This window comes from Colletotrichum paranaense, assembly GCF_030867605.1.
Source record: "Colletotrichum paranaense strain IMI 384185 chromosome Unknown Scaffold_8.1, whole genome shotgun sequence".
NCBI classification, from domain to species: Eukaryota; Fungi; Ascomycota; class Sordariomycetes; order Glomerellales; family Glomerellaceae; genus Colletotrichum; species Colletotrichum paranaense.
The window spans coordinates 2,208,306-2,220,648 of record NW_026848966.1 but is presented as its reverse complement, the minus strand read 5'-3'; the positions used below and the strand labels follow the sequence as shown (position 1 = coordinate 2,220,648).

At 53.8% G+C, this 12,343-nt stretch overlaps 1 protein-coding gene across 1 annotated transcript; it reads left to right on the top strand.

Annotated features, from left to right (window-relative positions):
• Nucleotides 1-6,769: 6,769 nt before the first annotated feature.
• Nucleotides 6,770-11,459, top strand: CPAR01_10562 (phospholipid-translocating P-type ATPase; the record flags this gene model as incomplete). Its single annotated transcript, XM_060494822.1, has 3 exons — nt 6,770-7,231; nt 7,291-10,466; nt 10,517-11,459. The coding sequence occupies 3 exons, from the start codon at nt 6,770-6,772 to the stop codon at nt 11,457-11,459; spliced, it is 4,581 nt and encodes a 1,526-aa protein (XP_060347004.1).
• Between the last annotated feature and the right edge of the window lie 884 nt (nt 11,460-12,343).

The following is a 12,343-nucleotide window of genomic DNA, read 5'->3' as shown; positions in this document are numbered from 1 at the left end:
ACAATGGAACGTGTGCGGCCATTCTCGACTCGGAACATGGATTTCAGTAGGTACAAAGCATCAGTTTGGTAATGAGAAAGAAACTCGATGATTCATTCCCCCCCCTCATACTCTCGTTAGGACGGGATCATTCCCTTTTAACTACTGCGTTCATACACATGGTAGAGGGGTTGGCGTCTCAAACCGCTCGCACTTGGGCAAGCGATGTATGTAGCTGCGACGTTGCTTGTTGATTTTGGTGAGATATTGAACGAACAGTCAACAGTTGACACCTACCAGCAAGCATCCGGGTACCAAAGTGGCAGTCCACGTTTTATTGCTTCTTTTCTCTGCCAAAGCTCACCTTGGCTGCGGCACATGTGAGGCCCGGCGATGACTCGACTCGGGTTAGTGTCGGACGAACAGAGGTTCGGCAACCGTGGGGCGGCGGAGATGATTGCGACGGCGGAAGCTACGGATAACGGGAGTAAAAGGATTTCGGAGGTGCATCAAAAACGGATTTGATCATTCATCACCGCGCAGGAACGCGGGCAGCGGACTGCTCAGCAGTCCACAACCCCGGGCTGTCAATGAAGAGCGGCCAAGAGGACGACCCCGACGATCCCCAGCGCGAACCGTTGGAGACCGCATCCATCCCTCGAGATTTTTTTCGCGGTTTCAGGGGCCGAAAAGGACTCCGGAATAGGGGCCATTGTGGTCCTGGGATATCGTTGCGGTACATGACTGCTTAGTTTAGGAGTTCCTGGGCGACGTGAACAGGTAGTCGTTTGCCGTGTCCCGTCCCTCATTCCCCCTCTTTTTCTCGCACATCCACGATAGCCAGTAAAGGTCCTGGCCCTGCAGACAGTCCTTGGCCACGCTGCCCAGACGCTTGGAGCACACTCGAAAACTTGCTGAGTTTGTCATCAGACCAAAAGTTGCTCAGGGAACCCATCTGTAAAGGTAGTGGTCCGGGTCAAAGGTGCATCGTTGAACCTGTTCCAGGACCTTGGGCCGCGATCAAAGCGATCATCCTAGAAGGTTAAATCAGCCTGCGTCCCGTGTAAGCCGTCTGGCCTCCGCTTGTACGTTTGAGAAGGGCTTGCATCAGAGGGGGCGTGGGGATTCCAGCGCGAAGCCACATTCTGTCTCCCGCCTCCCATCTACTGTCCTCCGTCCGTTTCCTTGCGGCAAAAGACTGAATCCCAGAGAGGTCCTGGATTGGATGAGAACAACCTTGTGTTAATCGACGTAGGTACGAAATCTGGGTGTTGGCTTCAGCGGGTTCCGCATCTGATTTTGAGTCGCACAGAATTCTCGAGGCAGAATCTGCGCGACAAACGCGGCTTAGAAGAGAAGATCCTCAGTAGCCACAGCTGCTTACAACTGTTCTGCCCTTTGATGCCCAAGCAAAAGCCCACCTATCGAGCTGCTCATGGTGTGGTGCTTGGCGCGTTTTCTTGGGGTACATTGTGATACTTTCTACTCGTGCCATTCAAGGGCGGCGTCCGCTTGTGAGAACGGCGCGCGAGAGTCTCACTCGTCCCACTCTCGTCGTCCTCGGCGTCAAAATGGGCTCCGTCCGCGCCGTGAATGCGTGGCTATTTAGTGCGTCCTGCAAATCCCGCGCCCCCCGGTCCTACCTCCGAATGGACATATCGCAAGCCCCGAAGGCCCGACTCTGCATACGTCCCTCCACTTTCTGATTATATCCCAATTGAGATGTATGCGGTAGTAGTACGCTCATTGCTAGTAAATGCGGCAGTATGCCCCCTTGGAATGAACCCCTTCAAGTGGAGTCTCACTCGGAGATAGAACTGCTTGATGCAAATGGCTGGACTGATCAATGGTGCTGACGAGGAGGAGCCTAGAAGGTGAGGCTAGCTGACTGATGTGACGGCTACCTAATGCTCGCCGGCCTGGGTTTAACGACTCTGTTGGCTTGGAATCAGCGTCGACAACGTCGATGTTCCTTGGTGAGCGCTGAGTAGTTCATTCTAGCATTATCTTCCCTGCATCGCAATAGAAGAACACGGACAGATCTGTGAGCAGAGGCGATCCCAGAAGAGGCTGCCAAGGTCTGGAGCAAAGAAGGTTGCCCCTGCCAAAGGTATCAAAGGGGCGCTGAGTGAATGATTGCGTGCCTTCGCAGCGGCTGTAGATTTGTTTCAAGATGCCATTCCCGTGTGGCTAGGACGGTTTGGTCGAGCGGTGCGATCGAGACGGGATCGCCTCCTCGAGGATCTCCTCTCAATGGGTGTTCAGCCTCATGCTTGCCCCCGAACGGTTGATCTTGATGTGTGTTTGTATGTGACTTTTTGCTTCTTCCATGCCATTGATGTACCGCTGTCTTGCGCCGCTGTAGTGGTGGTCTGCTACGAATCCTGCGCGAAGGAATTGAGCTCGGCTGGCGAGTTGTTTTCTGTAACTTGACACGACATAGGTACTGAAAAAGCTTGGCTCAGGTGAGGAGCACTAGCAGGCCTGCCCGAGCGCGCATCTCAATCCCGCATGCCTAACAGGCCCTAGTGCCACAGGCGCAAAGATTCGCGATCCGTCCGGGCGCCGTGGGTACGATGCAACCCTGAGACCCGTCGACCTCCCACTTCCATCACGGGGGGCCTGGCCGATGGAGTATCGTCGCTTGCTATTTGAGGTGTAAATGAGATGGGATATGGAGCACACGGCGACCCGGAGCCAGTGAGCCCGGGATGGCATCGGTGGCTCGTAAATGAGGCGTCAGTTCTGGTGCTCCGCCAGTCATCAAGACAAGACTTGAACTGCCCCTCTGGGGGCCATCTGCGTGCTCCCCCCTGGCTGGCACATTCTTGGCCAATTTCTCTTTCGGTGGGCAGTTGACAGCCAAGTATGGGTCATTGTCAGAACCAGCATCTCTAATTTCTGGCGAGAAGCGATACCTGCGCCTGGAACGGGTCCATCTTTCAAGTCCCTGTTAATACGCAGGAGAACGGGCAGTGGGTGGGCCAGGGTGACGACGATTGCTTCCCGTAATAAACGCGCCAACTGCTCAGCCTCAGAGCAATTGGAGGTAACAGGGCAATTCTGTGACGCAGCAAATTGGCTTTGGTTGATCCCGGGCCGCTGGCTGGGAAGTGGCCCAGAGGAATCGTCCTGTATGTGTAGGTGACCGCCTCAAGGTCGGGATTGGCCTGGTTGCGAGGAAGGAATGCTGACTGGAGCTCATCCGAGTGAACCAGTAGCCGCCGTGGTTGCTCTTGAGATCTGCCTGTGGTCAGTGTGTAGCGTTGCCAGCACACAGTTGACGGCCGGATCGATGTCAACGAGCAGTAGCAGTGGCTGGGCTGTGCAACAAGACATCCATGCCTTTTCTTCCTTTGGTGCTTCTCTCTTCCCAATTGCCCACCACATATTACCCATGTTCTTCCATCAAATTTCGGCGAAAGCGGTAGACGATAAGGGAGAAGAAGCCTGGCGGGGGAAGAAACGAAAGTTGTGCTATGCAGACACGGGAAGCCGGTAGTCAGTACACGTGAGCGCTAATACGCAGAGCACAGACGGGCGTGACGCATCCGGAAGCAGAATAGACGGCGGATAATGGGTGCTGAGTGTTCCGTGTTAGTTGACGCATGAGAAGAATGGCAAGCAGACTCTGGAGTGCTTGAAGACGAAGTGAATTGGGTTGGGTCGGATCCGGGTCGATTGGACGACTATATGTGGTCGCAAACCTTGAAGGAGAGTGTATTTTGCTTCATTAGGTTGTTGATGCAGCATTGCAGACAGAGAAAGAAGAGACAACCGTTCGCTGGGAAGGGCGAGTACAAGGATGACCATGGCATTCGTTGTCGTTCTTTACCAGATATTGCCGATCAGGTAAGCATCTTCATTCGGCATGATTAGACAGGAAGGAGCTGTGGCTGGCGGGAGGCAGAAATGGCGAGGTACGTATTCCGTATAGGTACCTAGGAACCCGCTAGCTGGAAGCTGCTGACATGATCAACATGAACCATGTTCCTCTCCAGCATATTGACACGGACGGGTACTTCTGGTCCGCGCCCAGGGCTTAGGTATGTATCATCGTGACGAAGGAACTAGAATTACCAGACGGGAATAACCAGACTTGGGCTCACTGGTTTGACAGTAGGGCGTTGCATTACAAGCCCAAGGCCCTATGGCCACGGCCCGTTCTGTGCCCGTTTGGCCTGGTCTCGTTGTGTTCGTGCTTGTTGGTCATGAACCCCAACCATCATCAAATGGCCAATTGATTAAGCTATGCGTACCTAGGTAGACGTAAAATGGGGGGCAATGTGTCGTGACGAGTGAGGTCAGATAGGTATGTAGACACTGCAGTTCTCATCTCCTCACTGGCTGGCTGTGTTTGGACGACGACTATGGAAGCATGGGGTGAAGAGGTCCCGGACGACTGCTTGCTTTCCTTTTTCTCTTTCTCATGCACGTCTCGCAGTTGCAGGCACATCAACTAGGAGTCTTACGACGAAGTTACGAGGTAAGGTACGTTGTACTGCGGTGGTTGTCAAGTTGTCCACATGGCCTTGTATACGTACGGATACTTTGTACGGATACCTGATAGCGGTCGGGTATTATATCAAAAACGGGGTGGGAAAAAGAGGGCGAGGCCTGGCACTCAGTGGGCACATTGCAGGGTAGGTTGCATGGGAAATGGAAATCTCTAGAGCCGATGCTAATGCATAGGAGAAAACATGGACAGAGTGTCAATGTCCATGGCGGGTTCCATGCTTCAAGTCTTCTCGAATCTCCTGTCGCCGTGGTAGCGAGAGTGAGGGAGGCAGGACAGTACTGGGCCATTGGCCAGGCTGGCGGGTGATTACCAATTGCACGCACCCATCAACCTCCATCGTCCGCCGAGCAGCCGACTAGCGTCAAGGTCGCGACTTGTATTTGTAGCCTGTAGGGTATCCATAGGTGGTTCATGATTGCTCATCGACTGTACAAAGTACATGGCCATGCCTACAGAGACAGAAGCGCGGCTTTGATCTGTCGTACAAGGCAGACTAAGCGGGAATCGTCCTCTTCGCCGTGCTTGCTTAAGCACGGAAAGATAGTAATTGTCGCCCTACGCTTCCCTTGAGCAGTTTCTGCTACCAACGTTAGCCCAGTCGTCTGCAGGAGCACTGGAGCAGAGACGGACGTGGAGTCTTGCTAGTCCCCGGGCCATCCGGGCGGGCGGCCACTTGACGCGCCCATCCCTTGGTACTCTGCCATGTACCTGCGGCGCCACAACTCTGTGGGAGGGTGGTGTGCATCGGTGACGCGAGTGACCACTTGACGGGCAGAAAGGGACTTGAGGGACCCGACGGGGCCGTCTGGGTTTTACGGAGGAGTCGTGATCATGGTGGTACATTCTTGCTTGTCGCTTGTTGGTTGTGGTGGTGGTGGTGGTGGTGCCGCCATTCTGAGGTGCATCTACAACACTCCATCTGCGGGAAGGGAAAGAAAAAGAGGTGTGAGTGAAGTGGGGGGGGGGGATGGATGGAAGCTGGGAGCTGGCCCGGCCGACACGGCACCCGCACCACGGGCTCGCGCGTTCGGTTGCTTGGTTGCTGCTTGCTTGGTTGGATGGATTGCTCCTCTCTCCAATTCCTCTCTCTCCTCCGTCTTGCTCTCCTTCCTCTCCGCCCTTTCCCACTGTTCTCGAGCGTCCAACTCCGTCTGTCTCCCTTCCTTTCTCCGCCTTTCCGCTTCTACCTTATTCGTGCATCCCTCTCTGTGCCTTTCTCCCTCCGACTTATCTCCAGTGGTGCAGCGTGCCCTGAGAAATTTGTTAGAAACGTGGAACTCGACCCTTTGCACATATCTGAGCCATCAAGCCTTTTAGGGGGACGGGAGTCAGAAGAAAAAGCACGATACAAGGGCAATTACAGACAGTACCTGTTCTGGTCTGGTCAAGGTCCGTACCTAGTTAGGCTGTTTCTGCTACAGTCCCCCACTCTAACGGTAGGGCGAGATACTTCCACCGCCGTGCTCCCTCCAAGTACCTCCGATACGTACACTTGCTTACCCCTGCGCCATTGCACAGAGTGAGAGTGGGAGTGAGATCCATAAGGTGAGGTGAGGTACTTTATCCAAGCGTGGATAACTTCCATGTCTTGTCTCTCCTCTCCCCCCTCTCAGTCTTCTCCGAGTCCTCCCCCCGTGCCTCACAAACCCGTCCTGGCCGTCTAAATGGCCGAAGCACTGGCCAATTCATCTGCTGCTATGCCGCCTGCATTCTGCACAAACTGACTGCGCGCACCGCTGCTCCCAGACACACTGAAGGGGGTGACTCGAGGTACCTTACCTTCGCCTACCTACCCACCCCCGTCTGCCCCGGTACCCAGCTGCACTCTGCACTCTGCACTCCCCCCCCTTCACAGCGGGTTTATGGACAACGCTGTCATCAAACACCGCGACAGCGCCTCCCGGCCCCTTCAGCCAAAATAATTCTTGCCCCCTTCCGACCACTCCCTTTCAATTCTGCTACTCCCTCGCACGAACCACACATCTCGCCCAAGTTCCAACCAACACCACCACAACACAACCTCGGACGGACATCGACGACAACGACGACGACGTTACGCTGAACACTCACGGTCGCTCGTTTTCCCTCTCACAATTCATTCGACAACAACCTGCTTTATTTCGACTTTCGCAATCGATTACCCCGTCCTGGAATACCACGCAACACATCGTCTCCCTTCCCCGTCTGGGACCAACGTTGCGGCCGGACGTGGCCATACTGGAGGACCACTCGGGTTGATCGGGCTGCTCGCCCGTACACCAAGAGACCACGATGGCGCCCACGAACGAAGAAGGGCCCAACGCGGCCCTTGATCCTGCTAACGATCCCGCCAACGATCCCGAGGGTCCCGCGCTGACAACTTTGAGGACGAGATGGGCTACCCGCAAGATGACGATAAAGAGCAGCAACAAGAAGAGGCTTTCCATCATGCACCGCGCCGGCCACAAGAAACATAACAGCGAGAAGAGTCGTAACTCCGGCGGCACTGAATCTTTACAAACCGAGGCCAACACGGCCACTGATCCCGAGGAAGGAAATGGTGGCAGGAAAATGTTCTTCAACCTCCCTTTGCCCGCGGAGCTTCTAGACGAGGAAGGTCACCCAAGTCAGCATTTTCCGAGAAACAAGATCCGCACAGCAAAGTATACGCCCATAAGTTTCGTTCCCAAGAATTTGTGGTTTCAATTCCAGAATATCGCAAACATCTTTTTCCTTTTCCTCGTCATCCTGGTGGTAAGTCGGACTCGAGGTCTTCCCCAATACATGTTTGAACTAGTTCCAACCCTTTGTAGTTCTTCCCCATTTTCGGCGGTACGAATCCAGGTCTCAACTCGGTACCTTTGATTTTCATCGTCACTGTCACGGCAATCAAGGATGCCATCGAAGATTACCGTCGCACCATTCTGGATATCGAGCTCAACAACGCCCCCGTTCATCGCCTGCGCGGCTGGAACAACGTCAACGTCGAGGATGATAACATTTCTCTGTGGAGGCGCATTAAGAAGGCCAACAGTCGCTTCTTTGGCCTTGTCTGGCACACAATCGAAAGCATTTGGTCCAAGAAGGCTAGGAAGGAATTGGCAGTGCGCAAGAACCCAGAAGCGTACGCCGATGCGCCGCGACCCTCGGTTGAGACCCACATCCCCCGAGACTCTTTCAACCAACCCCGATCCAATCGAGACTCGTTTGTATCCGCCCGAGAGGATATCCAGATGACACCGGTTCCCTCTCCACTTCCCCGTCAGACTCTCGAGGTCCCGCAAGAAGATGACCACAAGCGCGTCAGAGAGTTGATGCAACGAAAGGGAGACGTGGTGAATCGCAGTGTACCGGTCAAAGGTGACGCCCGATTTCACAAGGATCACTGGAAAGACTTGAGAGTTGGCGACTTCGTGCGAATTTACAACGACGACGAACTGCCAGCTGACATCATCGTACTGTCCACGTCTGACCCAGATGGCGCCTGCTACGTCGAAACCAAAAACTTGGACGGCGAGACGAACTTGAAGGTCCGACAAGCACTGAGGTGTGGTAGGTCACTGAAGCATGCCAGGGACTGCGAACGAGCCCAGTTCTGGATCGAGAGTGAACCGCCGCAGCCCAATCTCTACAAGTATAACGGTGCCATTCGTTGGCACCAAACCTTCGAAGACTCATCCGAGCCCGACTTGATGACTGAGCCCATTACGATCGACAACTTGCTTCTCCGTGGTTGCAATCTGAGAAACACGGAATGGGCCCTTGGAGTCGTCGCCTTCACGGGACATGACACCAAAATCATGATCAACTCTGGTATCACGCCCAGTAAGCGTCCCAGAATCGCCAGGGAAATGAACTTCAATGTCATTTACAACTTCGGCATTCTCTTTATTCTCTGCGTCTTGACCGGCATCGTCAACGGTGTCGCATGGGCGAAAACGGACGCATCTTTACACTTCTTTGACTTTGGATCCATCGGAGGAACGGCACCCATGTCCGGCTTCATCACATTCTGGGCCGCTCTTATTGTGTTCCAGAACTTGATTCCCATTGCTCTCTACATCACTCTTGAAATTGTCCGCCTATTGCAGGCAATTTTCATCTACAGCGACGTTGAGATGTACTACGAACCCCTGGACCAACCCTGTATCCCAAAGTCGTGGAATATTTCCGACGACCTTGGCCAGATCGAGTATATCTTCTCCGACAAGACCGGTACATTGACACAAAACGTCATGGAGTTCAAGAAAGCAACTATCAACGGACAGCCGTATGGCGAAGCATACACGGAAGCTCAAGCTGGCATGCAGAAACGCCTCGGTGTCGACGTGGAGAAGGAGGCAGCCGAAGCCAGAGCCGAAATTGCGGATGCCAAAATACGTGCGATCGACGGTCTCAGGAATATTCACGACAACCCTTACTTGCATGACTCCGACCTGACTTTCATTGCGCCTGACTATGTCTCTGACTTGGCGGGTGACTCTGGTGATGAACAGCAAGTGGCGAATGAGCACTTCATGCTCTGCCTCGCCCTGTGCCATACTGTCATCGCCGAGAAGATACCCGGATCACCGCCAAAGATGCTGTTCAAGGCACAATCACCTGACGAGGCGGCTCTTGTCGCAACAGCCCGCGACATGGGTTTCACGGTGCTTGGCAGCTCTCAGGAGGGCATCAACCTGAATGTCATGGGCGAGGATCGATTCTACCCGATATTGAACACAATCGAGTTCAACTCGAGCAGGAAGCGTATGAGCGCAATTGTGCGGATGCCTGACAACCGCATTCTGCTCATCTGCAAGGGAGCGGACAGTATCATCTATTCGCGTCTGAAGCGGGGCGAGCAGCAAGAGCTTCGCAAACTCACGGCCGAGCACTTGGAAATGTTTGCCCGCGAAGGTTTGAGAACGCTCTGTATTGCGCAGCGAGAACTCACCGAGGACCAATACGCCACCTGGCGCAAGGAGTACGACGCGGCTGCAGCGGCTCTTGAACATCGAGAAGAGAAGATGGAGGAGGTCGCAGATCACCTCGAGCGCGAATTGACACTACTTGGAGGCACCGCTATTGAAGACAGACTGCAAGATGGCGTTCCCGATACCATCGCTCTGCTGGGCGACGCTGGCATAAAGCTTTGGGTTCTCACTGGCGACAAGGTCGAGACTGCTATCAACATTGGTTTCTCCTGCAACCTTCTGAACAACGACATGGAGCTTATCCACCTGAAAGTTGACGAAGACGAAACTGGCGAGACACCCGATGAACATTTCCTCAATATCTTGGAGCAGGAGCTTGACAAGTACTTACAGGACTTCGGTCTGAAGGGCGACAACGACGACTTGGCCAAGGCCAGGAAGAACCACGAACCACCTGGCCCAACCCACGGCCTGGTTATTGACGGTTTCTCTCTGAAGTGGGTTCTTCACGATGCGTTGAAGCAGAAGTTCCTGCTTCTCTGCAAGCAGTGCAAGTCGGTTCTTTGCTGCCGAGTCAGTCCTGCTCAGAAGGCCGCCGTAGTCAACATGGTTAAGAACGGTCTGGATGTCATGACTCTCGCCATTGGAGACGGCGCCAACGATGTTGCCATGATTCAAGAGGCAGATGTCGGCGTTGGTATCGCTGGTGAGGAGGGTCGACAGGCGGTCATGTCTTCTGACTACGCGATCGCCCAGTTCCGCTTCCTATCGCGGCTAGTGCTCGTACACGGTCGGTGGTCGTACCGTCGTCTCGCCGAGACGGTGGCCAACTTCTTCTACAAAAACGTTGTATGGGTGTTTGGTATCTTCTGGTACCAAATCTACTGCGACTTCGACGTCACGTATATCTACGAGTACACGTACATCTTGTTGTTCAACCTCCTTTTCACTTCGGTTCCGGTCGTCGTTATGGGTGTTCTTGACCAGGATGTTTCGGACAAGGTCTCTCTGGCTGTACCGCAGCTTTATCGCCGTGGTATCGAACGGTTGGAATGGACACAGACCAAATTCTGGTACGTATGGTCACAGCAGTGGCCCTGATGCGATGCTAACTAGGTTCCAGGCTTTACATGCTTGACGGCGTCTACCAATCGGTCATGGTCTTCTACATTCCGTACTTGGCAGTGAGCAGCACGAGCTTCGTGACGAAGAACGGTCTGAATATCGAAGACCGAACGCGACTTGGCGCTTACATTGCACACCCCGCTGTCTTCGTCATCAACGCGTATATCCTCATCAACACGTACCGATGGGACTGGATCATGATCTTGATTGTAGTCCTCAGCGACCTTATGATTTTCATCGTTACCGGCATCTACACAGCCACCGAAGGGTCAGTGTTTTTCTATCAAGCCGCCCCGCAGGTATACGCCCAAGCATCTTTTTGGGCGGTCTTCTTCATTGTACCGGTCATCAGTCTCTTTCCCCGGTTCGCGATCAAGGCGATTCAGAAGGTCTACTTTCCATACGACGTCGACATCATCCGCGAGCAAGAGCGGCAAGGAAAATTCTCTCGTCTCACGCAGGGCGACGACGCGACGGTTATTGGGGAGCAGACGGCGAGTAAGACCCCGTCGAACTCGTCGGTCAGCTCGCGCAAGGGTAAGCATATACACTATGCCAGTGTGGATGAGGACAGAAGGCCAATCTATCCACCTTCAGTTGCAACACACACGACGCACAACCCGCGCAGCCAAAATGGCAGCGATGGCACCAACTACACGGGCCACCGGCAATCGATGGACATGATGCAAACGCAGTCCCTCGACATGACCCCTCCGATGCGATCCTCCTTCGAACGACCCCGTCCCTCCTACGATCGAGCCCGACCATCCTACGATCGAATGCGAGCTTCGATGGACCGCACACGGGCCAGTTTCGAGGCCAGTAACGACTTTACCTCGGCCGCTCGCCTCTCTCGGATAGAGTCTAGCCAGTCTTACAGCGACCGTTTCCATCCCAGACGACTACGGGGTCTGTCATTGACGAAGAGCGCCAACATGTAGCGGCTGTTCCAGACCCTCGACCGAATCGAATCGAATTCTCCTTGTACTATATCCGGCCTGGCCCTCCCGACGGGGCCTTACTGTTTCTTTTTGCTGTTTTGTTGATATCCCCCGATGCATCACGATCTGCATGAGCGATCTACGACATTCCACCTCTCGCACGCCAGCGACTCGATGCTTTGTCACCCACATACACACACACACACACGCTCCGTCACTACTTTTTTCTGTTTGGTTCCGAATTCATTATGTTATGTTGGTAGTTTTATCGTATAGGGATTCCTACTGCGACGGCGTTTTAGGAGGACAAAGGAATGGAAGTCTCGGAAGGCATTTTTGTGCAAGCTTTGGTGTGCATCCTAGAATTGAGAGGGGGGCGCCAGGAACCAGTCCATGCTGAGGGTGCTGGATGTTCTTCGTCAGACCCTAGGGCGTTGTGAGTCTGGGCGGACCAAACAATGTGATGGCGCACAGCTCTCGCGCTGTTGACGCTTTTTGTACATACGCGCGAGCATGAGAAGGGAAAAGATGCAAAAAAAAACAAAACATAATAGGGGGAAAGCTTGAAGATGAGCCACAGAGACAGAAGCCAAGTGGTATTTGAATTGTTAACAAGACCCATTTTAACTTTGAGTTCCTTGGGTGTTAAACTTATGATTCCCCTTAATCAATTGACAGGATGAAGACGAGAAGATTGCGGTGATAATATTTTTAGATAGTAAAGTTATCAGGCAACACGCCTTGCTCGGGGCCTGACATTGTTCTCCATGAGTCCAGTAGGAACTTGACTGGGACACTGGGAAAGTTCAGGTACCGAATGTGTTGCGCCCTACCTGCTGTGCCTGTCACCCCTGCAGCTACCCCCTGCCCAATGCCAGGTGCAA